The following is a 23532-nucleotide window of genomic DNA, read 5'->3' as shown; positions in this document are numbered from 1 at the left end:
AGTGGGGTTGAGCGCTCACTGCATCCGTGCAGAGCCCGGGCCACAGCCTCCCATAGGGCTTTCTCTTCCAGGAGTTGAAGGCCAGTCGTCTCTGCCTTTCTGGGTTCTGGGCCTCAGTGTCCTTCCTGGGACATCTGGTGCTGGGCTGAGGGGGACTTGGGTGCGCTGCACTCTCCCTTTGCCTCAGTGCCTCTGTGAGTCAGGGCCTGGTGTGGAAGCGGCCACACATGTAAGATCTGTCACATCTGGTTCCGTTTTCCACCCTGCAGATCCTGCATTTTTGACGGGGTGCTTTGAATAGACCCTGGCAGGCAGCAGGAAGAGGACAGGGAAGGCAAACTCCGGCCCTACCTCTGACCACTGACCAAGTCCCAGGAGCCCTCTGAGCTGCAGTTCTTTCATCTTGAAAGTGGGACTGCATTGGAACAGGGAGGGTCTGAGGGTGACGGCCAAGGGGTAAGGGCTCTAAAGCTGGTCAGGGTGGTAGCTGCACAACATGCATGTACTAGAAACCCGCGTACTACACACTGTGATGAGTTGGAGCGCTTGCGAACTGTATCTCAGTGAAGCTGTTATGTACGTGCCAGGGCAGGGCCCAGACAAGCATTGCTGGTAGTTGTTAGGCCTCTAGGGTATGGAAGGTGTGGGGCTCCTCAACACTGGTGCAGACCGGATGAGTGACCCTGAGTAAGTTTCTTTCTTTTTTTTTTTTTTTTGGTTTTTGGTTTTTTTTTCTGGTACCAGGAATCGAACTCACAACCTTGCAGTTGCCAGGCAGGCGCTGTGCCACTGAGCTAAATCCCCAGCCCCCTGAGTAAGTTTCTAAATGTCCCTGGGCTTAGGTTTGTCATCTAGGAGGGGATAGGAGTAATCATCCATAGGGGGGTTCAGAGGGTTTAATGAGATCCTGTAAAGCATCTGGTTTTATGGTGGGTCCTTGCATAATGGGGATTGTTTCAGAAATCATGAATGGTTACATTTATTACTTAGTTATTGCCATAGTAATGATTAATAATGATAAGTACTGTAATATGGTTAGAGTCCCTTATGCTGCAGGGATACGTAGACTGTCAGTGTGATCTGACACAAGTCTGAGTCCTGGAGCCACCACTGCTTCCGAGGTTGGCCCAGCCTCCTTTCCTCAACCCGTCTCCACGGCAGCAGTGTCCCATGCGGAGCTGGCCAAGTGGTGCTTCCTCCGGGTGTGCAGTTTGCACATGAGCACTGCTCTGTAATAACCCCAGACACCTCCTGGCATAGTGGAGTGCAGAGAGATGCCAGCAGAGTATTCTATTAACAGTAGTAGCCCCTGCTCAGGGCCAGGATCCTGGACTGCAGGGGTGGAACTCACCCCTCTGTTTCTGGCTTCAGAAGGCGTGCAGTTTAAAGGGGAGGCTGACATACACTAGCTGGTACAACGCCTTGCAGACCTTGGATAGCTCCAGCCATGGGTGGTAGTGCTCAGGACAGGATGCAACCTGTGGGTGGCCTAGAGGTGAGCACTGAGAAGGTAGAAGGCTTGCCAGGGGAGGGGACATTTGGGCCAGGTTTTCAAGGATGTGTATGAGCTTTTAAAGACATGGAGAAGCAATTTTAGACACCCTGCAGGGAAAGCAATCCTATAGCTTCACGAGGTTTGGGAAATGGCAAGGCTTTCCAGCTTCCATGGGAGCCAGGGAACGGTGAAAATGTAATTTGGAAAATCTCCACCTCGCCATGGAGCCTGGGCCATGGGGTGCCACAGGAGGTTTGTAAGCAAGAGCCACCTTGGTATTTGGGTGAGATGACATTTCTGGGCAGGCTGGTTTGCCTGTGGCTTATGGGCGTCCTGGTGCTAAACACCTGTCCTTACCTCAGGGGCTGTTCCCTGCTGGCTGAGGGAGTGGGCTGTCCTGGGGGCCCCTCAGGAAGCCCTTGGGTTTTCCCTTCATTCTGCCCCTACCCTGTGCAGGCCTGGCCCTGCCACTGTGACTAGGGCCCACCTACAGCCCCAGCTGGCCTGACCCCTCACATCTGGGCCTACTGACTGCTGCCCTCAGCTGTATGTGCGAGAGCCTGGGGACGGGGGCCCCAAGCCTTGTGTTTGCCCCTCATTGCTACAGACCTTCCGCCTTGCTGATCTGCCTCTCCAGAGTCATTGGCATCTCCAGCCCTGCTTATCCCCTGCTAAGCCACCCTGGCTGGTCTGCTTCTGCCTTACTTCCCAGCCCCCTCTTTCACTCATGCTGTGTACCCCCATTCCATGGTGTCTTCCCTTTCCCTCACTCGATGCAGCTCCTGTTGCAAACCCCAATTCCAGGAAGTCAGAGACTGTCTTAAATTTGTGCTAGAGGACAAGGCTGGGCCCCTGGGGGTGGGGGAAGGACAGGAGGTGGAGATTTCAGATGTGTGCAGGAGTAGGTGGGTGACAGGAGAAAGAATAGAGGACTGGGTGACAGTGGGAGAAGCTGGGGCTGTGTTCAGTGGGAAAGGACCTGCCGGTCTGGTATTGCAAGAATATTTTTAGGAGAAATCAGAAATAGGGATTTTATAAACTAAAGTCCTCTAATTTTTAAGCCAGTATATGAGTCAAACACAGCAGGAGTGTTTGCTAGAAGCCTTGAATTGTCAGTGAGTGTCTTAGTCCTTTTGTGCAACTATAACAAAATGCCTGAGGCTGGGTAATTTATAAACAACAGCAATTTATGTTTCAGTCTTGGAGGTTGCAAAGTCCAAGAACAAGGTTTTAGCAAGTCTAGAGTCTGGTGAGGGCTGCTTTCTGCCTCCAAGCTGCTCCTCGTCACTGTGTCCTCAGGAGGAGACCAATGCTGGGTCCTCGTATGGCAGAAGAGATGGAAAGAAGGGCAGAAGAGCCTTGCTAGTTCCCTCCAGCCTGTTTATAAGATCTTGAATCCCATTTCTGAAGGTGCCACCCTCATAACTTAATCTCTTCCTAATGGCCCTTCTATTAATATGCTCATATTGGGGATTAGGTTTGAATATATGCATTTTGGAGGACACATTCAGACCACAGCAGGAAGGTAGTCTGTGCTAATTTTGAACAGTGACCCCTGCAATCGGCCCACCTGGGTTGAAACCTCACCTCTGCCATTTGAGCGCTGTGTGACTGTGGGTGGCTCCTTAACCTCTCTGTGCCCCAGGTTCCTTATCTGGAAAGTGGGGATCATAGTAGTCATCAGTTCATAGAATTGTGAGTGTGCAAAGAGCTCCACATAGCACACTCAGGACACTTTAGCTGTGGCCATTATGAGGTGTGGCTCTGGTGGTTGAGTTCACTGGGTCTGAGGCTGGTGGCAGGCAAGAAGGATACCACATTTGTCTTACTGTCACCCAGTGGGGTCCCTGGGCCCTCAGCTGGGTGGGCAGAACCCGTAGTGGCCCCTGCCTCCATCAGGCCTGTTTTGTGAGGGTGCAGCTTGCTCCTGCTGAGATGGCATTCTTGCCATGAATGTTCCCACAGGTTCCTGGAGGGCAGGGTCTAAGATGGCCATTGTCCCTCCAATCAGCCTGGGGCCACTCACAAGACCAGCTCTCTGCAGATGCTGAGAGAACCATCAGGGTGAGGGGATGTGCGGGCGTGAGATTCCAGGTGACATTAGCTGCCACTGGCTCTTTTGGCCTCAGTTAGGTGGGGAGGAACAGCTCTTCGACCTCCAGTCTATGGCAAACCTTCCATCTACCCCTAGGCCAGAGGTGACAGATATGTCATGAATGCGTGCATTTGCCCTCCTGCAATGCAGCACGGCACTGCGGTGAGCAGTGGCAGGCTGTCCCCAGCCTGGAATCCTTGGTGTGGGTTCCACTCGGCCACTCTGTGGGCTGAGTAGGTGGGAGAGAAATCTGTCTGAACCCCTTCCCTCAACACTCCCTCTCCACAGCCTCTGTTCCCAGGGCTCACGCCTACTCCAAGAGTGTGAGCTGGTTTATCACATTTGCTACTTAGATGACCCAGGTCCCAGAAAAACACAGGTCTCTTTCTGGGATTTCAGTTTGCAGTATGGAAACAAGAATCAGACTCTGCAAGGAAAGGGGGCATCCCACCATCCACTCCACCAGGGAACCCCAGAAAGTGGCCTGTTTCTTGCCTGTGGGGATGAGTGCCTGAGGGCTATGGGCAGAGCAGGGGCCAGCCAGGATGGAGGTACTTTGATTCCAGCCAGATCCTTGGAGGGGACAGCTCAGATTTTCCTGGGAGCAGGCAGTGTGAGGAAACTGAGCAACTATCAGGTATCTATTGCTGTGTAACAAAACAGCCTAAATTGGAGGAACACAAAATAGCAACACTGTCCTTCCTCCTAGCTTTGTAGATTGGCTGGTGGTTCCTTTCCTGGCTGCCCCTTTGCTCTCTCTTGTGGCTGCAGCTCTGAGGGTCCCAGTGGGCTCGGTCAGATGTCAGTGTGGGGCTGGCTGTTGGCAGGTTGCCTCAGTTTTCTCCTCTGTGGCCTCCTCCTCCTCCAGCAGCAGACTGGCTCCTGCTCAGCATTTCAGGGCAGTGTTCCAGGAGGCAGAAGGCGGAAGCCACACAAATTAAGGCCCAGCCTTAGGAGTTGCTTCTGGGCATCTTATTGGCAAAACAAGCCCCAAGACCAGAGGAGAGTTTTCCAGGAGGGGACATGGACTCTGCCTCCTGAGGGGAAGAGCAGCCAAGTCCCATTGCAGGGAGGCTGTGTTCAGGGACAGGAGGGATGTGCAACCATCTTTGCAAATAGTATTCTTTCATGTTGACCTAGACAAATGACTTGATCCCTCCGAGCCTCAGTTTCTGTGTCTGTAAGATGAGTGGTTTTGGTAATTAGAAATCACACACTTAAAGGGCTGCTACAGTGCCTGGGACAATGAATGGTGGCATGTACTGTTATCACTGCTCATATTTTAGTGAGTCAGGAGGCTGCAGAGGAGAAATAGCAGGTCAGCCTGCAGACCCCTGGGCATTTCCTCTTGCTTCCCAGAGGGTTGACCTGCCTGGGCCTCTCTGACTCATTGGAGCCTGGATCCTGGGTGCTGGTGGTTTTCCAGCCAGGGAGGCAGTCTAGTCTTGCAGTCCTGCCTCCCTCGTCCCCCCACAGCCATGCCTCGCTGTCTGCCCTGGATTAATAACTTATTTATGATATGGAATAAAAGCCAGACATCACCTCACTACTGCTGCTATGGTGCAGAGCGGCCTCCCCTTACAGCGAGGGTGAGTTTTATTTTTTTTCCTCAGCAGTCTCTTCAGGTGGTGGCTGGAAGGAGGATGGCCTAGGGTTGCCCTGTGGTGGGCTTGTGGGTGTGGAGGGGCTGTGCTTGCCCTCCCATTTGCATCCTCACCTCAGGCGGGGTTGCAGAGAGGCCCAGCCGAGGTGGACTCTCAGAGTACCTGTGGAATTTCCGAGTTCCCCAGGCTCTGCTGTGGAAAGTTCTCAAACCATCTGTGGGCCCAGCGTGTGGGCCTTGCCCCGCCTGCAAAGCCCTTAAAAACAGGGCTTTGGATGATGTTCACATGCTGCCTTGTCCTCAGCAGCCTAGCAGCTGCCTGCTATAAGCACTTGGGTGACTTTGGCCGTTCTGTCATGCACACCTCCAGTGGGGAGTCTCAGCTCAGCATAGTTCACCCTCTACCCTGACCTTCGCCTGACTGGGGACAGTTGTTGCTAGAGAGGCTCTGGAGGCCTCCACGTCCTTCTTTATTTCCAGCAAAGGTAGCTGAGCTCGAGAGGAGAGGGACTCACCCACTGTCACACAGCTGCAAGTGAATGTCCCATCATGGTCCACACTCCTACCATCCCAGGGACCTGTCAGGAGTCCAAACAAGAGGCCCAAGTATCTGTAAGCAGTGACTCAAGCCTATAAACCACAATCTATCCCATAACATGGTTGCCATGCCAACAGCTTCAGCGTTGAATGATGAAATCAGTTGGTTCTTGGGGGCCATCCTGGGAACCCCAGGGCCTGCAGGGTAAGGTGTTGAGGCAGGTGTTTCTGAGGTTTCCATTGTGGGGCGGGCTGTTGAACATCATCATAACATTGTCTTCCCTAAAACTTTGGAGGTCAACTAAGGAAACACTGACATCTTTGGCCCAGTTAGTGGGATTTGAAGCTCAAATGGAATGTTCTGGTATTTCTCAGACCTAATTTACCAGGGCTCCTGTTTATCCATTTTTAAAGTATTAGAGGGGCAAAGAACTGCTTTTGCCCATGAGTCTGATCTGCTTTCAGTGACATGGCTGGGGGAACCCTAGACAGGCTTCTTTGGAGAAAGGACTGGAGGCAAGGTTGTCTGTCAGGCATGACTGGTCCAAATGCAAACCCTGCTCCCAACAGGCTCCTGAGCTTCTTTATCGGTTTTGCTGTGAAGCCAGCCACATATTTACACCTTTCCTCTGTCCAGACAAAGCCTGGCCAGACCACCCCTACATCGGCCTCAGCTTCTCCAACCTTGCAGACTGCTGGCTAAGGCTGTCGGAGACATTGTCTCTGAAGTCCCTGGGTGGGGACACTTGGTGAAGCATGTCATCCCTTGACCCACAGCTACGCTTGAGGAAAGCAGATCTCTCATAAGGGCCACATTGCCAAGGGAACCTTTCGAAGGCCTGGCCCCAAGGTGCCTGTTTAAGTGGTTTCGTGACAAAGTGCGTAGCTGGTGTGAATCAATTCTTGTCCCCCTGGAGCTAGTCTGGAAGAGGGACAGGCAGAGCTACCTGGTTAGGGACCGAGCACATGCTAAGAGCCCCTGAGGGCACAGAAGAAGGGATAACGACGGGGTGACACCTGAGGTGTGCTGGAAGGGCATTCTGGGGGAGCCCACAGTAGGGGCAAAGATGTGGAGGCCCTGGGAGGATGCATGGTTCCAGGTGTAAAATAGGCCTGCGTGGCTCCTGTGTGGGAATTTTACTGCTCGTCATTCTGAAAGGGAAATAAAGAGCATGAAAGCAACAGTAAGTGCTGCAGTGTGATGGCCTCTCCCCGGAGTGCCCTTGCCTGTAGTCTGTTAACTCTCCGTGGCCAGCACAACCCTCTTAACATCCCCACCCTCCCACGACACATGGCACTCCTCGGTGAGAAGCCAGCTGGGCCTGGGTCATCCTCCCTGCCCCTGGGCCTCCCCAGGTCTTGCTCCATAGCTCTCTCTGGCTTTTGCTCAAAAATCACCTCCTAGGGCTGTCTTCCCTGACTCTCATCCTTAAAATATCAACTTCCGGTTCTCTCTATTCTGCTTTGTTTCCTGCATGGCTATTTCCACTTTGGATACTGTAGTTCTGCTTACCTGTTGCTTGTCTTGCCCCTCAGTAGGATGGTAGCTCCATGCAAGGAGCAAATCTTGGCCATGTCCCCAGCACCTAGGCCTGGGTCTGCTCTGTCACTCTGATGAATGAATGAATGAATGAATGAATGGTGTTGCAAGGAAAGACAGAGATGCCTGTGAGCCTGTACAGTGAGTGGTCTTGGTATGCGCTCTTGTGTTCTAATAACTGAGGAGCAGCTTTGAGGAGGGTTCAGAGTTGTGGAAGTTGGGAACATGTGCGAGTGGTGGGTCCCTGGGCAAGACCCGACAGCACTGCGTCTGGCCCCCACCCTCGACCCCTGTGCAGAGGAGACCCATGATGCCTGGAGGCCAGTGTGCCCTCAGGCCACTGTGGGGCTAGAGCTGGGTGGCATAGGGGCTCAGGGGCCTGGAACCATGCCCCTCCATTCTCCCATGCTCACCTGCTCTTAAGGAACCTTCTCGGCCACCGCTGCATCTCTCATTTGTCACTGCAGACCTGAGTATGTGTGGGACTCAGTGATAGACGTTTACACGCGTGATCTCACATGGCAGAGGCGTGGTTTACATCCAGCCAAGGCAGCACACATCTGGGCCAGGCTGCTGCAGGGCTGAGTCACTGGGGAGCCCTGGCTGGGACAGGGACTCCTGGGCTCTCTTTTGGGCTGGCTGCGCTTCTCTCTGGCGCTGCCCCACTGTCTGCTGGCTAGCAGCTGAGCATGGAGCTGAGAGTGTAAGGCCTCTGTGCAGGGAGCCGCTCCTCAGCTCAGGGCCTGGCAGCCACGCCGCCTTCTGGCGCTCGAGGGCTGCTTCCTGTCTCCTCGTCCCGAAGCCCCAGCCGCTGCCAGGACTTGGGGCCAAGGAGGGGGCCAGGCAGAGCTCCCAGTCGAGCATGGTGGGCTGTGGTGGTGATGGGGGTTGGAGGGAAGGAGCTTCTGAGCCATGAGGCTCCTGGGAACTGGGGAATGGAAACTGGGGTGGCCACGGGCCTCAAAAAGTCTGTCCTGACACTGGCTGGGCTCCAGGGCAGGGTGTTCGTGGAAGTACACCTCTGAGCACCTGCAGGCATGAGCCTACCCTGCCTCTGCACCAGGGCCTGCCTCTGGGATGTGGAGGTAGGGGTAGAACTAAGTGACCACCCTTCCTTTAGGAACCAGCCTTTGAAGACCTGACCCACTTAGTTCTAGCTGGTGCTGGAGGACAGAGTTGATTACCACCTTCACCATCATGATCACCAAAAACATCAGCTAGAGGTACTACTTATTGTCCCTCCTCTGCATCACAGACTTAGTACTTGGGTAGCAGTGTCCTTATCGACTTGCCATTGGCCACCTACAGACTACAGCCCCTCACCCTGCATACCTCACTGAGCTTGAGACAACTGTGGCAAATTATTCTTCACTCACAGAGGAGGTGTGCCTTGCAGAGTGGTCCTGAGACAGCACCGAGGTGTAGATCATGTGTGATTTTTGAGGGCCCAGCTCATATTCAGCCCAGAGTGATGTTCTCTGGGGTGTGGCCTGGGTGGTAGTAGTTCTGCCAATTCCTGGGTGATTTTAACGAACATGAATACCAACCACCAGAGTAGCCTTCTAGGAACACTGGTTTGACAGTGCCCCTGGGGTCAGGCCATGGGAGACCGGGACACCCTGACCAAGGAAAGGAGGGAAGGAGAAATCTCCCACGCTACCATGGGCCAGGCCCCAGGAGCAGCAGTCTCAGTCCTTATTTCACTTCATCCTCCCAAAGCTTTGGCTCCAGAGGTGGGAACTGAGGCTTAGAGGACTTGTGTCATCCAGGAGGGAGCCCTGGGTGTCCAGTTCCTCAGTGCAGCCTCTACATCACTGGGAGAGAAGTCAAGTGACAGGAAGGGGGGGGTGACAATATATTTTTGCTTTAGCTTGGGCCTGAGGTCTCCCTCAAAGGCCCATGTGCTAAGTAAGGGCTTGGTCCCAGCCTGTGGTAATGTTGGGGTGGGGGGTACAACTTCTAGGAGGTGGGGCCTGGTGGAAAGAAGTGAGGTCACTGGGGGCGTAGCCTTGCCCCTTCCTTTCTTCCTCATTTCCTCTCTGCTACACCATGATGTTCTGCCTCACCACAAGCCCCCATTAAAATGGAGCCAAGTGACCATGGACTGAAACCCCTGAAACTGAGCCAAAATAAACCTTTTTTTTTGTTTTTAAATTGATTATCTCAAGTATTTTGTCATAGCGACAGAAACCAAACAGTTTGCTGCCTCTTTTTAAGCTGTTTTAGAGGAGCGGGGTTGTGTAATTATCGCCAGCTTATTGTAGGCAGTCTTTTTGTATGGAATGAGCTTTCCTTTTGAGATAAGGAAATCATAGAAAAGTTAAGTAACACCTACAAGTTTAAAGAGAAGGAAGTTGCATATGGTTTTGCCGCCCAGAAATAATTCCCTAACAGCTGGGTATATTTCCACCCCACCTTTTATCTGCACAGGGTCTTTTTCACCTTTGAAATTATCCTTTACCAGGTTTTTCCCCTGAGGATGCTCGACTCCTGGTATTTCCCCCCTTGGGGATACCATGCCATGTACTGAGCAGGTCAAATCTAGGTCACAGCAAGCCAGGAGTTAGGAACAAACCTGCCCATGGTTCCAGAATGTGGCTCCCAGCCCTGAGTGCACCACTCCCTTCCTGAGCCATTGGTGCTCCCAGGCATATCTGAACCATGGCAATGATGGCAGCAAATGTACTTACATGGCCTCGCCTCGCTGCACGGTTGGAACCACTGTAGATACCCTAGGTATATTACTATCTCAGAGCATCTCCACAAGAGAGGGGTGTTAGAGTTCCAAAGCACATGCATGCCACGTAACTGCCCACAATTACAGGATTTGAGAATGGCTGAGCCAAGATTGGAACCCAAGGACTCTCTGGCTCTAGGGTCACCCACCATACTCACCATACCCACTATATTTATTGCTTCCTCCCTGAGAAGGATTCTTGCTGCAGATGGGTTGTGCCCAGCAAGACCTTAGTTGCCTTTTGCACAGTAGCTCCTGGGCCTGTAGGGGTGAGGACCTGGGAGCTGAGGCCGAGTGGTCCTCCCAGTGCTGCTGGTAGAGGCTCTTCCACCCTTTGGCCTGTTCTGGGCGTTCGCATGCTGCCCATGTGGGGCAAGGCAGAGCAACCCGGCGGAGGGCAAGCCTGGATGTTTTGGGCCCCATCCTCCAGGGACTCTGTGCTCCTGCCTGTCCCTTAGGCTGCAGTGTGGGTGAATCAACTTGAAGACTCCCTGGCTTGGGCCAAGGCCTTGGCTGCCTCAGCCTCCAGCACAGCTCCTGTGGTTGGTTCCACATCAGGTTTGAATTATGCAGAATCTCAGCGTCTGCAGGCTTTCATCTGAGCCACGCTGACTCACGCTTGGTGGTAGCCTGTGTGCCTCTTGTCTCCCTGTGTATGTAGCATCATTTTCATTAACAGCCTCGTTAGATGTAATTCACATAACCATGTAATTCACCCATGTAAAGTGTACAGTTCAGTGGGTATTTTTTAAATTCGTGGATGTATGGGTAACTGTCACCACAGTCAATTTTAAAAGATTTTCATTACCTCACGAAGAAACGTGTGCCCTTTGCTTATCCTTATCCCAAACTCTGGCACCCACTAATCTATTTTCTGTCTCTCTAGCATTCCCCATTCTGGATAGTTCATTTAAACGCACCCATGTGATATGTGGTGTTTTCTGTCTGGCTATTCTCACTTGGTATAACATTCTCTAGATTCATCCATCTTGAGGCGTGTATCAGTATTTCATTCCTTCTGTTGACTGGATAATCTTTCACTGTATGGATATGCTATTTTCTTGTTGACAGGCATTTGAGTTGTTTCCACCTTTTGGCTATTATGAATAATGCTTCTATAAACATTCATCGTAAATTGTTTTTGTTTTATTTTGCAAAACTTGGATGTGAGGGTGATCTGGCAGCGACATCTGTCACCCCATTGATCACCAGGGTTGATTCGGCTGATCCGGCTGGCCGGGTGGGTGTTCTCTTCTTTCCTCAATGCTCTAAGTGCGTCCCTCCCAAAGCTGCGCCTCGGTTGAAGAGGACGACCACTCCCGACCTAGGAGGACCGGTCCTCGGTCAAGGGTGTATGAGTAGATGCGCTCCCCTGCTAGAACCTCCAAACAAGCTCTCAAGGTCTATTTTGCCAAACTTAAAATTGAACTCGAGGTACTCTACTATTATGGAGCTATATCCCCAATTCTATTTTTTGGGGGGTGTGGTTACTGAGAATCGAACTCAGGACCTTGTGCTTGCCAAGCCAGGCACTATGCCACTGAGCTATATCCCTGATCTCAACCCTTTTAAAGATTTCTTATTTTGAGACAAGGTCTTCCTAAATTGCCCAGGCAGGGCTTGAACTTGTGATCTTGCCTTAGGCTCCCTAAGAGCTGGGATTATAGGCGCATATAAAAGTTTTTGTATCACTTCTTGGCCTTTTGGCTAAGATCAAGTATAAACATTTTTGTATGGACATATGTTTTTGTTTTTGTTGGGTGTACACATAGAGGTGGAATTTCTGGATTAATGGCTTGAGGAACTGCCTGACTATTTTCCAAGTGGCTGTACCATTTTACATTCCCACCACCAATTTATGAGGGTTTCAATTTTTTCCACATCCTTGTCAACGCTTGTTATTATCTGACTTTGATTCTAGCCATCCTAGTGGGTGTGAAGTAGTATTTCATTGTGGTTTTGGTTTGCATTTCCCTGGTGACTTTTCATATTGAACATTTTCTCATGTGCTTGTTGGCCATTTGTATATATTCCTTGGAGAAATGTCTGTTCAGATCTTTTGCCCATTTTAAAATTTGGTTATTTGCCTTTTAATTATTGAGTTACAAGAGTTTTTTTTTTTTTTTTTTTTTTAATATTCCAGATATGAGTCCCTTGCCAGGAGAGCAGAGGCTGGTTTCTTGTGTCTTTTGCACTCCCCCCGCCCCCCATCGCCCCCTGTCAGGCCTAATGGGTGCTTCATACAGATATGAGGATATGTTGAGAGAAGAAGGGATTCAAGTCCTCTTTAGGAGTTCAGGCAGGGCCTGTATCCCCGGGAATGGGGGTCTGTATGTTGGGACTGCCCCTAACTTGTTATGAATTGGAGACAGCCGCCCAGGGTGCCCCATTAGAGCATCTGGTCCTAGCAGTTTACATTGGCTTGAGCAACTGGGAAAAAGTACCATTTGCAGAAATGGGGAAAGCAAGAGGAGCAGAGGGCCTGGGAGCCACACCCAGAGCTCTACTTTAAAGTTTCAGATGCTCAGGGGAGATTGAGGTCTTTATCACGGAGGCTATTGGATAATCCTGTAAGGAATTCTGGGCTGCAGATGTAAATTGGGAATTATCTGCAAACGTAATCTTTCAAGCTAGGATTGGGGAAATGTTCCGGAAGAGAGCATGGTTAGAGGAGATCAAGACAGTGACTGCCAGCTTTTGCCACACAGTGGTCACAGGTAAACAGCTTCCAGGAAGTGGTGGCTCCAGCAGACCATTTGGTTTGAGTAGAGAGGCCATGGGACGTGGACATGACAGTACTTCCTATTTTGGAGGGAAGTAGAGTCCTGGGGCCACAATGGATAGGGATGGGAAGGAAGAGTTACCAGGGACAGTTTGATGATGAAGGACAGGGGGGACTGAGTACAAGAGCTGAGTCCTTGAGGAGGTGAGGGGGCAGTGACCCTGAACACAGGCTGGGGGCAACATCCCCAGCTGTGGGAGGCTGCTCCCAGGAAGTAGGTGGGAGCCCTGAGGTGTGAGCCTGGGGCAGCACGGAGTCTGGCCATTTGGGACACTGGCGACAGATGTGTTCTAGGGAAGTGCAGTCCCATGCACATGTGAAGTGTTTGGTCATTGGTTTCAAGTATGAGCAGTAGACATCTGCTCATGTTTAAGTATGAAGCATCCCCCAGAACCCATGTGTGGAGGACTTGGTCCCCAATGCAGCAATATTCAGAGAAGGGGTCTAGAGAAGTGACCAGATCTTGAGAGTGCTGACTTCATCAGTGGGTTAATCCATCAATGAGTTCAGAGCTGAATGGCCTTAATAGGCAGTGGGGCCAAGGAGGAGAGGGAGGTCACCTGGACCAGGCCTTCAAAGGGTATATTCTGTCCCTGGCTCTTTCCTTTCCTCTCTGCTTCCCAACTGCCATGAGGTGAGTCGCTTTCCTCTACCATGCCCTTCTCCACAATGTTTCTGCCTTAGAACCCACTTACCATGGGCTAAAACTCTGAAACCATGAGCCAAAGTAGACCTTTTCTCCTTTAAGTTGTGTATGTTGGGTGTTTTATACCAGCAGTAGAAAGCTAACTAAAGAAGCGATTGTGTGTTTTGTCTCCATCAGTGTGCAGCTGTGGAGTGGATGGATGGTTGGGCTAGATGCGAGTCAGTGGAGCTTCTCTGGGAGGACAGATTTGTGTGGTGAATGAGTCGTGGGTGTTTGGAAGAGAATTACTGTACATGTAGACCAAAAGGTCCAAAGTGGTGAGAAAGGAACTTGGGACTTTGGGGGCAGGGGTGAGCTTTGGGTGACACCTTGGAGATCTTAATGAAGTTTAATAAAAGCTGATGCCAGGTGCCAGGACAGTGATGGGAAGCACTTGGATATCAGCTCCATTTGTGAAAGCATTTTCTGCTCCTTGGATGTCTCTTCCTGTGGCCTCCTAGGATTGGTTTGCTGATTCTGTGTACCCTTGCATCCTCACTTACATGCACACACATGCAAGTTGAGAATAAGCACATATATACACGCATACAATTTTCAAAATAATTTAGCTTCAATCACCTACTAAATATTTGGAACCTCACTCAGATAATAGGCAGCTACTGATGATCAACTAAACTTGCTCAGTTAGGTGCATGGCAGGTCACAAAGTGAGCCAGGTGTGGTGGCACACACCTGTAATCACAGCCCTCGGGAGGCTGAGGCAGGAGGATCGTTTCGAGTTTGAGATCAGCCTGGGCTACATAGTGAGCTCAAGGCCAGCCTGAACTGCATAGCAAGACCCTATCTCAAAAAGACAAAAAAACCCAACCAAACAAACAAAAAAAAACAAAAACCACACACACACACACACACACACACACACACACACACACACAAAGTGACTTCTAAGCTGGCATGCACTTCTCCAGGTGCTATATGACCATGTCTTCTTCAGGCACCCTGGAATTACATCGTGAAATTGGAGGGCTTTCTGCCAGGGGAACCTAGATTGGAAAACTTCGGAGAGCATGGCCTGCAGGGCTTTGGATGAAGAGGCAGAAGTTGTCTTTGCCATCCAAACAGTGTCACCAGCCACACTGGAAAATTCAAACAGTTTTCCCCTGACACCCCAGTCAGCCCCACACCTCCCAGCAAGGGCACGTCTGAGCAGCCACATGAAAGGGAGTTTAGAGCAAGGCTGGGGTGGCTGGGCCTGCCCACTGGAGAGTTTCTATGTGACGGGATTGGCCAAGGGCCCATGTGGTGTGTGGCTCTGTTAGACATAATCAGTGATTCTGTTTTATTTTTATTGCTTGAAGAACGTTTCTAGTATATATTTCCCACTTATGTACTGTTTGTGAATGCATAAGGAATGGGTGGAAAAAGATAGGGCTGACATTTATTTTCCAGCTTACCAGAATTTATTTTCCGCTTTTTTCTTGATGTCTTATCCAGAAATGTGATTTGATTTTAGAGCTTTAAAATTAGCCACCACTTTTCAGAAATATAAACATCTCATAAATTGAGAGATGGGAATAATTTAGTGAGGAGGCAGGGAGCCAGAAGGTTCTCCTTGCCAGTCTGTCTGCCCCGCATGGTGCCTGGTTTCCTGGCCAGGGCAGAGATTCAGAGAACTTGGGCCAAACCTCTCACTGTGCAAAGGAGGATCCTGAGGTCCCCAGGAAGGGACTGGGCCCATGTTGCCCAGGTAGGTCACACTCTGGAGATCAAATGAGCTTAGTAATACCTGGAGCCAGGTGTGAGGGCCCAGCTTGCCTTGCCATTGTCTCTCGGGGGGGCCCAGACATAATGCATGATATGGGGTAAAGCCAGTCTTTTTGGAGGTTCTGCCCTTGGTCCCTGGGAGTATGTGTAGGGGCAGGTACAAAGAAAGTTGGAGACTTCTTTTCCATGTTGCTGAGTCTAGCTGAACTAACTGAGTCTAGCTAGTTCTTTTATGCTAAACAGTTAACAGGGCTGGGAAGGGAAGAGGTAGATTCTCTCAGGGTGAGGGTGAGGCTGGGAGGCAGAGAGGCTGAGCAGACCTAGGAGCCTGTCGTTTCCCTTTGGTGGGGCTAAAGGTGTGATCAAGAGGGTTTATACGGACCAAGAATGCTTTAGGGCTTGGGCTGGGAGGTCAGCTGGGCAGGGGGAAGGATGCTTCCTTTATGGCCATGTGCTGCCTGTCTCCCGGGTCTTCACATGCAGAGGTGGGGTGTGAGTGCCCCTGCTGTGCAGATCAGACTGGACAGAGGCTCAGGGAGTTGCAGATGGGACTGAGAAAGGAGTGTTTCTTTGCTCCCAGTGGCCCCAAGGACAAAAACAGGCCCATTGGTGACCCAAGCTGATAGGGTGGTTTAGAGCCACACAGCACTGGGCTCCATTTCTGGTGCTGACCCTCTCTGGGTGACTTCCGTCAACTTAACCTTTCTGACCTTATGTTTCCTCATCCATGAAATGGATCTCGTATTAGTGCCTATGTCCTAGGGATATGAAGGTGAAATACTGTCAGGTAATATATGTCAATGTAAGTAGCACCTACCATTATTAATAATAACAGGGATTGTAAGATCGTCTACAAGGTGTGGAATGATGCGATATACATGTCTGCTCAGTAAATTTTAGGAGTGCTCTACATAGAATATGTTGCTTTGTGAGGGTGAAGGAAGGAGTTCTCTGTTCTCTCTAGAGGCATCCAAGCAAAAGTTAGAGGTGCCCTCGCTAGATTTGTTATCAAGATAGGAAGCCTCAGACTAGGACATGCATGATGCTCTTGAGAGATCTGTGGTCCATGACTGGGCTGGAAGGCAGTACAGCCCAGCCCTGCGCCATCCACATCATTCTGGAGCCCACTTCCTTCTGAGAGGCCACATGGGTCCGTCAGCCATGAAGCAGGAAATGCTTGGCTTGAAGGGTCCTACTGTGTGGCTGGTTAACTAAGTCCCGGAATAGGGGAGGACCAGGGCTGGGGGCTTCTGTGTGGGAGAGGCTGGCAGAATCTTCTGCCTCCTGTCTGGAGAATCCCCCTCTGCAGGCTGCTGTGAGAGGTGTGAGGGGCCCAGACTGCCCAGGCTGTGACCCTGGGCCAGCCTGTCTGAGCTGTGCTGGACGGAGCAGGCCTAGAAGGTCTCTTGCTTTGCTTGTCCTAGGATGGCCTTCTGGCTAGCAGACGGGTACAGGAAGGAGGGTGGAATGGATAGGGGCTTGCCTGAGGGTCTCCTCACAAGAGCTCCCAGCCACAGAGCTGCAGTAGCTTTGGGGACCTTCTGTGCTGCATCCTGAGTGGCAGGCTTCCCTTTGGGAGGCTCTGCCAAGAAATCTGACCATCATTTCTTGTCCACATTCAGCCGCTGCCTCTCCCACACTCTCCTTCCGGCCTCCACACCCTTGCCCAACGGGCCCCTCTACCTGGCCTGCCCTTCCCACCCTACCAAGTTCTCCCTTCTTCCTGTGCAGCCGTGCCCTTCCTCTGACTGTGAGGGTCTAGTAGCAGCTGCCAATCCCAGGGTGACTGTGTGACTCAGCCTGGACTCACCCCAGCTCTCCCTTAGTGTGTGGGACTATGGAGGAAAGGTCCCCTTATTGCCTCTGGGGGCAGAGTGGAAATGTGCCTGCAGGCATGGGAACATGCATCTGGTCAGGCAGGATGAAGCTGACTGCAGGGGCAACTGAGGACACTTGGGTCCCTTTCTTCTGTACCTGTCCCTGCTGAGATTTGTCATGGGGCCAGCATACTGCCCTTTGGGCTGGGGGGCTTGGGTTGAATTTCCTTGTGACCAAGAATCTGACGCACGTCTTTTCTTGATGACAGCCCCTGAGACTCCAGGTCACGTCCTGCATCTAGTCATCCTTAACTCCTCTAGATATGAGTGACTCACAGCCACAGGCTGAGTCTTGCTGTTCTGTTTTTCCCTATGGAGGGCACGTAGCAGGTGTAAAGTCAGAGCTGATGGAATGAATGACTCTGTGCTCTGTATAAAGTTTGATGCTGGCTTTTTAACAACTCCACCATGGACTTTTGCAGACCACGGACTGGCAAAATGGTTTCTCAGGAAGCCACAGACTCATTCCAATAACACTGTCATTTTCCGCAGGACATTTTGTGGCCTCCTCATTGGGTCTGTGCAGGGGTACAGAGGGTGCCCATTTTGGTTTCGATATAAAATGGTATTTTCTGTTTCACCCACAAATGTGAAGGGACGTAGAAAGGCTGGTGTTGCTGGAGTAGGTGTTCGGTGGTCTCAAACAAGTTTCCCCAAGGTGCCTCCTCAGAACAGGCTGAGCTGGGGAAATGGGTAGAATTGAATTGCATGAAGTGGCTGCTTTAAAATGAGAGCTCAGCTGGGTGTGGTGGCATGTGCCTGTGACCCTAGCGTCTAGGTGGCTGAGGCAGGAGGGTTCAGTTGCGAAGTTCGAGGCCAGCTTGGGCTACATAGCAAGTTCAAGGCTTACACAGTAAGAACTTGCCTGGAAAAGGTAGGGAGGTTTAAAATGGAAACGGAGAAAGCCCAGTCAAATTGTAAAAATGCTTTTTCATTCCCTGATTTGTGTTCACAGCTGTACTCCCAGGGCCTGGTATGCTGTAGGCACTCAATAGGTATTTGTTGAATAAGTGAACAAATTCAACAAATATTTTATTTATTAAATATTGCCTATGATTTTCCACATGCTATGATAGGTGGGGTGGCCTTGCCACTTTGCAGAGATGACGTGCGTGTGGGCGCATGCATCTACGCAGGCACATGTGTCAGCACACATCTGTTTATGTTTTATTGGCCCCTTTGATTATTGCCTTCACTGGTGGTTAATAACACATTTACTGGGCTTGGCCAAGGTTGTATTTTCATTTCCAAGGCCAACACCTGATTTTTTTAAAGGGAGTATTTTGGTGTAGGCAGAGAATTAGATTGGGAACAGAGCACGAGTTCCTGGCTCCTTTCTTGTCGGTAGCATTAGCTGTCCCTGGGGACATGCATTCATGCGCTTTACATCTCAAACAATAACACTTTGTATTAGAGTGGGGGGCAGCGCCCATGCAGGGGTGTTTAACCTTTGCCACTCGGATTTATTTCCCCCTCCTGTCTCCTGGTGGGCAGCGTGGAGTCCACCTGATGTGTTGGGTCGGGATGCGGAGCCTGGGTGTGTTCACATCCCTTGTGGCCATGGCTTTTGTGCCTCCCCTCCATTTACAGCAATGGAACTCTTTGTTCAAATGAAATTTTATATGGCACTCCACGGGTACAAGGCACAGAAGATGTGGCCGTGCTTCACTTGATCAGGGGAGGCCTGGTGCTGAGCGGCTCTACCCCTCCCCCACTTCCCTGCCTCCCCCCACTTCCCAGCATCCCAGGGTTCTGAGTGTGAAAGCCCAGGCCCTGGAGGAAGAACAGACACACATGCATGGTCACACACGTTTGCAGTCACAGATGCCACCCTGCATTCACACCTCTCCTGTCTCCCCTCCTGCAGGCCGGCCTCATCCGCACGGATAGCACCGACTACTTCATTGAGCCTCTGGAGCGAGGCCAGCAGGAGAAGGAGGCTGGTGGGAGGACCCACGTGGTGTACCGCCGGGAAGCCGTGCAGCAGGACAGTGGAGAGCCTCACCACGACCTTCACAATGAAGGTAGGCGGGGGTGAGGGGGGTGCGGGGGTGGGTAGAGGCCTTCGTCCACACCCTCAGAGTGACTTCTGGCCTTAAGTGCTCAGTGCCTGACCTTAGTCTTTTCATCTGTACAAGGGGACTGGGCCACAAGAGCTTCTGTACCAGTAGTGATGTCGGGGCCTGCCATACCTGGCTGGAAGGGGCCACCTGTGCCCTGCACTGTGCTTCTTGGGACTCCAGGTGTCTCTGAGGGGCCCAGTGTTGCTTCTCAAGGCTGTTTCTGAGCCAAGGCAGAGGCGGAATGGGTGCAGTTAGTTCTTTCCCTGCACGCCAACTCTGTGCTGTAGGCTCAGGAATAAGGGTAGAAATTTGGGCGTCAGGGCAGCAGGGTGGGCTGTGTGTCCAGCAGACCATCTTCATTCCTGCCTCTGACCTGGCCACCCCGTGGCCCAGGCAGGTTCCTTAACATCTCTGAGCCTCATTTTCCTAATCAGTGAAGTGGGATGAGTGGGGTCTCCCTGCCAAGGTAAGAACGCACGGGGTGGCTGGCATAATGCTTACAGGGTACCCACTGGTATGTCAGGGTGGGAGCCTAACTCGTATGTTAGGGTGGAAGGTGGGATGTGCCTGTGCCCAGATGACCAGCGTGGGAGTCTGCAGACCAGCGATGCCCAGGACCCACGCTTGAGCCAGTGAAAGGCTGTGTGTGTGGTGGGTGCTGGTCCTGGGCTGATAGCCAACTTTATAGTCAAACTTAGCTTTGTCACGAAGCCCCTCTGGCTCAGAGGCCATGACGCAGGCCTAGTGGAATCTGGTGGTGAGCAGGCCACACCCTTGTGCCAGGGCCATGTGGGCTTAGGTGTCTCGTGAAGGAATGCCTGGAAACCAGTTGTCTCCAAAGACAATGACTGCTCTGAAGCTCCAGCTGCTTCCTAGTGTCACTCACAAGACAGCGCAGAGGGTGCTGCAGGCCTGGGGCTGGGCAGCGAGGGGCTGGGCCAATGCTCTGAGGAGTCCCTCGTGTCAGCTTAGGAGCCAGCTGGTGGGGCCCACAGATCCCGCGCCGTGGCTGGGCAGAGTGATGTCTCCCTTAGGCTGTTTTATTTGAGGCCAGTTCTGAACCAAAAGACCACAGATCCCCCTTCTGAGGAGAGGCTGTGGGGAGGTCTAGCTCTAGGACCACAAGCCTGGGCCACACTGTGGCAGCTGGGCGCAGTGGGCTGGCAGAGCTGGGGTTCAGGCTCAGGGAGACATGGATGTTCCTCTTCTGGCCTAAGGCTGTGGCCTGAAACTGCCAGGGCCAGGCTGTGGAGTCAAGCCTACACATCTGTGGTCTCTTGGTGAAACAACTGGTGATAATTGGACTTTTTCTGGATACCCATGGCTCTGAGAGGAGGGGGCAGTGGGCATGAGCCCTGGTTTGGAGAAGTGTCCCAGGGCTAATGTCGGTGTGATGAGCTAAGGGAGGCAAGAAGTCTCCGTCCAGCTCTGCTGTGCTTCTCGTATGAGAGATGTCTGTTGAGCCCACCTGGAGCCATGGCCTTTGAGGGCTCTCCTGCCAGGGCGCCCTACCTCTGCCTGTCCCATCTCATGCAGGTGCCTCCTCCTGTGGTCCCTAGGACCCTGGAGTGCTCCTGACTGTACCCTCCTCCCCGACAAACTGTGAGGCCCTGGAAGTCAGACTGCAAGGCGCATTATCTTTGTGTCACTGCCATGGCTCCTGTTCTTGTGGGTGTCTGGCTTCCAGAGAGAGGGGGGGATGCATCAGGCTCCACTAGATGTGGCAGTAGAGGGGCTGTCTGGCCCCTGGCTCCAAAGCAAGGGGGTCCAATGTACATCATGAACTTGGGGTGCAGCAGACTGTCTCTCTCTGGCCACACTCAGGTGTGGCCTTGACTGCTGCTTCCTGAAGAGGGCATGTGTGTCGCACGTACTCATGCACCCTCCTGCCTCACCGGTACACACACCATACCCCCTACCTCCACATGCACAAACGTACCCGTGCATCCACACCTGCTCACACCCCCTTACTCACGTGCATCTGCACACAGTACCATACTCTTGCACACTAACACGCCTGCCCACACATGCACACATCACATTCTCACATACTCCATGCACTCACAAGTGCACACACACAACAGACCCAGGCTGTACATATACACTCACACATGCACACGTCTCTGAGGGGACACACAGAGGACGTAAGCAATTCTGTCCTCAAGGGCGTGGTGAGCAGTGAAACCACCCAGAGTTTCGAGGTACAACCCTGCGGCGAGGCCTCCCAGGTGCTCAGTGGCTCCCCTGTGGGCCGCCCTGGCCTCTTTCTGCTGCTCTCTGGACGTGCCGCCTCTAACGCTGCCCTCTTTTTCTTCCACCCAGGCTGCTCTCAGTCGCCTTTCTCCTTCCTGTCCCTCCTGAGGCCGCAGCTGGATGTGGTCAGGATGTGTGCGTCTGTGGCCAGGGCTGCTGTTGCTTTCTGAAAAAGTTGATATAAAAATTGACCATTTTAACCATGCTTAAGTACACAACGCGGTGGTTTTTTGCTATTTTCTTCACCACCCAGTCGAATCGCAAAACATTTCCGTTACCTGCTGAGGGCAGGGGCACACACCCGCAATCCCAGCATTTAGGAGGCTGAGGCAGGGTCACAAGTTTGAGGCCAGCCTGGGAATTAACAAGACCCTGTCTTGCAATAAAACAAAACAACATTTCCATTATTCCCACGAAAATCTCCATATCCGTTGGTTGTCGCTTCTGTCTCCCCCTCCCCAGTTCCCTGGTTACTATTTATCAGTTTTCTGTCTCAGGATTTCCTAGTTAGGACGTTTCCTATAAATGTATATTATGTGGCCTTTCATTCAGTATATTTTCAAGGTTCATCTGTGTTACAGAGTCACTCCTTTTATGGCAGAGTAATATTCCATGGTTTGAATGTATGGCCTTTTATGTGCTTATCCACCTGTCCATGCACATTTGGGGTTTCCCATTCTGCCTATTAAGATAATGCTCTGAACTGAACATCTGCGTCCACGTTTTTATGTGGGCGTAGGCTTTTGGGCCTCTTGGGTGTGTACCTAGGAGTGGACTTCATGGGTCACATGGCAACTCTAGGTTTAAGTTCTTGGGGGGCTGCCAACTGTTTTTCAAGGCAGCTGCACCATTTCACGTTCCTGTGGGGCTTCTTGGGTGGGCTCTTCTAAGCCTCCCAGCGCTGCTTCCGCCCCCAAGCCGTGTCTGGTCTGGGGGGTTATCTGCTTCCGGCCTGAAAGACACATAGAAGCCAGTGTGGCTGGGACATTCCCAGGACCTGTGGGTGATGTGAGCTCCATTCATCCTCTGTTCCCCACCTGTCTGCTGAGAGGGAAATCAGGGCGGGCTTTGACGTGGTGTGACAGAGGAGGGGCACACTTGGGTTTATAGTCTGGGCTCTTATCATTCACTTGCTGTGTGACCTTGGGTGAGTCACTGAAGCTCTCTGAGCCTTGTTTGGCAAACCTGGTAGGGAAGGCTCCGAGGGGTCAAGGTTAGCATTCTGCTTGGCACATTTAACTTCCAGGCACTGCTCACGTGTTGGGGTAAGTGTCGTTTATTCACCCCAGTCTGTGGAGGGTGCCCTTGCCCCTTCTCCACCCGCCTTGGGCCCCTCTCGCTTTTCCCCACAGTTTGTCTGCGCTGTTGAATTCACCCTTAGACACCAGGGCAGTCAGAAGCCACTGCACTCAAAATGTTTCATATTTTGGAACATTTCTCATTTCAGACTTTTGGATTAGAGATACCGAACTGGCAAAGTCTGTGCAAATATCCTCAAATCTGGAAAACTCTGGTCCCAAGCATTTCAGATAAGGGACCCTCAACTTATAAACATTGCTACCATCTGATTTCCTACCTGTCACCTCCACTGGCCAGTGGACGTGAGAGTGGGGCCCCTTTATCACCGCATACCATCCACCCACCAAGCACAGGGCCTCCTGCAGCCAGCTCCTGAGGCATGCGGGGGGTGTAGTAGCAGCATCTTTGTGTCCCCAGCCCCTGACCCACTACCTGGGGGCCTCCAATAACTGTGGATAAATGAGTGTGATTAGAAACCAGTGCTGCAAGTATCACAACCTCATTCTCTACCCGTCCTGTTCCAGCCTTCAGCCTGGGCGACCTTCCCAACCTGCTGGGCCTGGTGGGGGACCAGCTGGGTGACACAGAGCGGAAGCGGCGCCATGCCAAACCGGGCAGCTACAGCATCGAGGTGCTGCTGGCGGTGGATGACTCAGTGGTTCGCTTCCATGGCAAGGAGCATGTGCAGAACTACGTGCTAACCCTCATGAACATCGTGAGTGTCCTGTGCCCCGGGGCGGAGCCGGGTGGGCCACTAGTGCTGATTGCTGGGCTGGTGCTTCCCGAACGGCCATGTGGGGAGTCACTGCTTGTTCCTGAGCATAGGCACAGCCTTAGCAGC

General features: G+C 52.0%; 1 protein-coding gene across 5 annotated transcripts in view; it reads left to right on the top strand.

Annotated features, from left to right (window-relative positions):
• Adamts14 (ADAM metallopeptidase with thrombospondin type 1 motif, 14) overlaps positions 1-23532 on the top strand; it is a 71798-nt gene that overhangs the window by 6000 nt on the left and 42266 nt on the right. For all 5 annotated transcript variants that reach the window (XR_001235098.1, XM_005390051.2, XM_005390049.2 and 2 more), the window contains exons 3-4: positions 18944-19100; positions 23216-23406. Coding sequence is in view for 4 of the 5 variants with exons in the window: in XM_005390051.2 (XP_005390108.1) it covers positions 18944-19100; positions 23216-23406 (348 nt within the window). In the remaining variant the exon portion in view is untranslated. The remainder of the gene's footprint in view (positions 1-18943; positions 19101-23215; positions 23407-23532) is intronic.

Source organism: Chinchilla lanigera, unplaced genomic scaffold, assembly GCF_000276665.1.
Source record: "Chinchilla lanigera isolate Chin_1 unplaced genomic scaffold, ChiLan1.0 scaffold00036, whole genome shotgun sequence".
Lineage (NCBI taxonomy): Eukaryota > Metazoa > Chordata > Mammalia > Rodentia > Chinchillidae > Chinchilla > Chinchilla lanigera.
The sequence above is the reverse complement of the archived record's forward strand: the minus strand, read 5'-3'. Positions and strand labels throughout refer to the sequence as shown.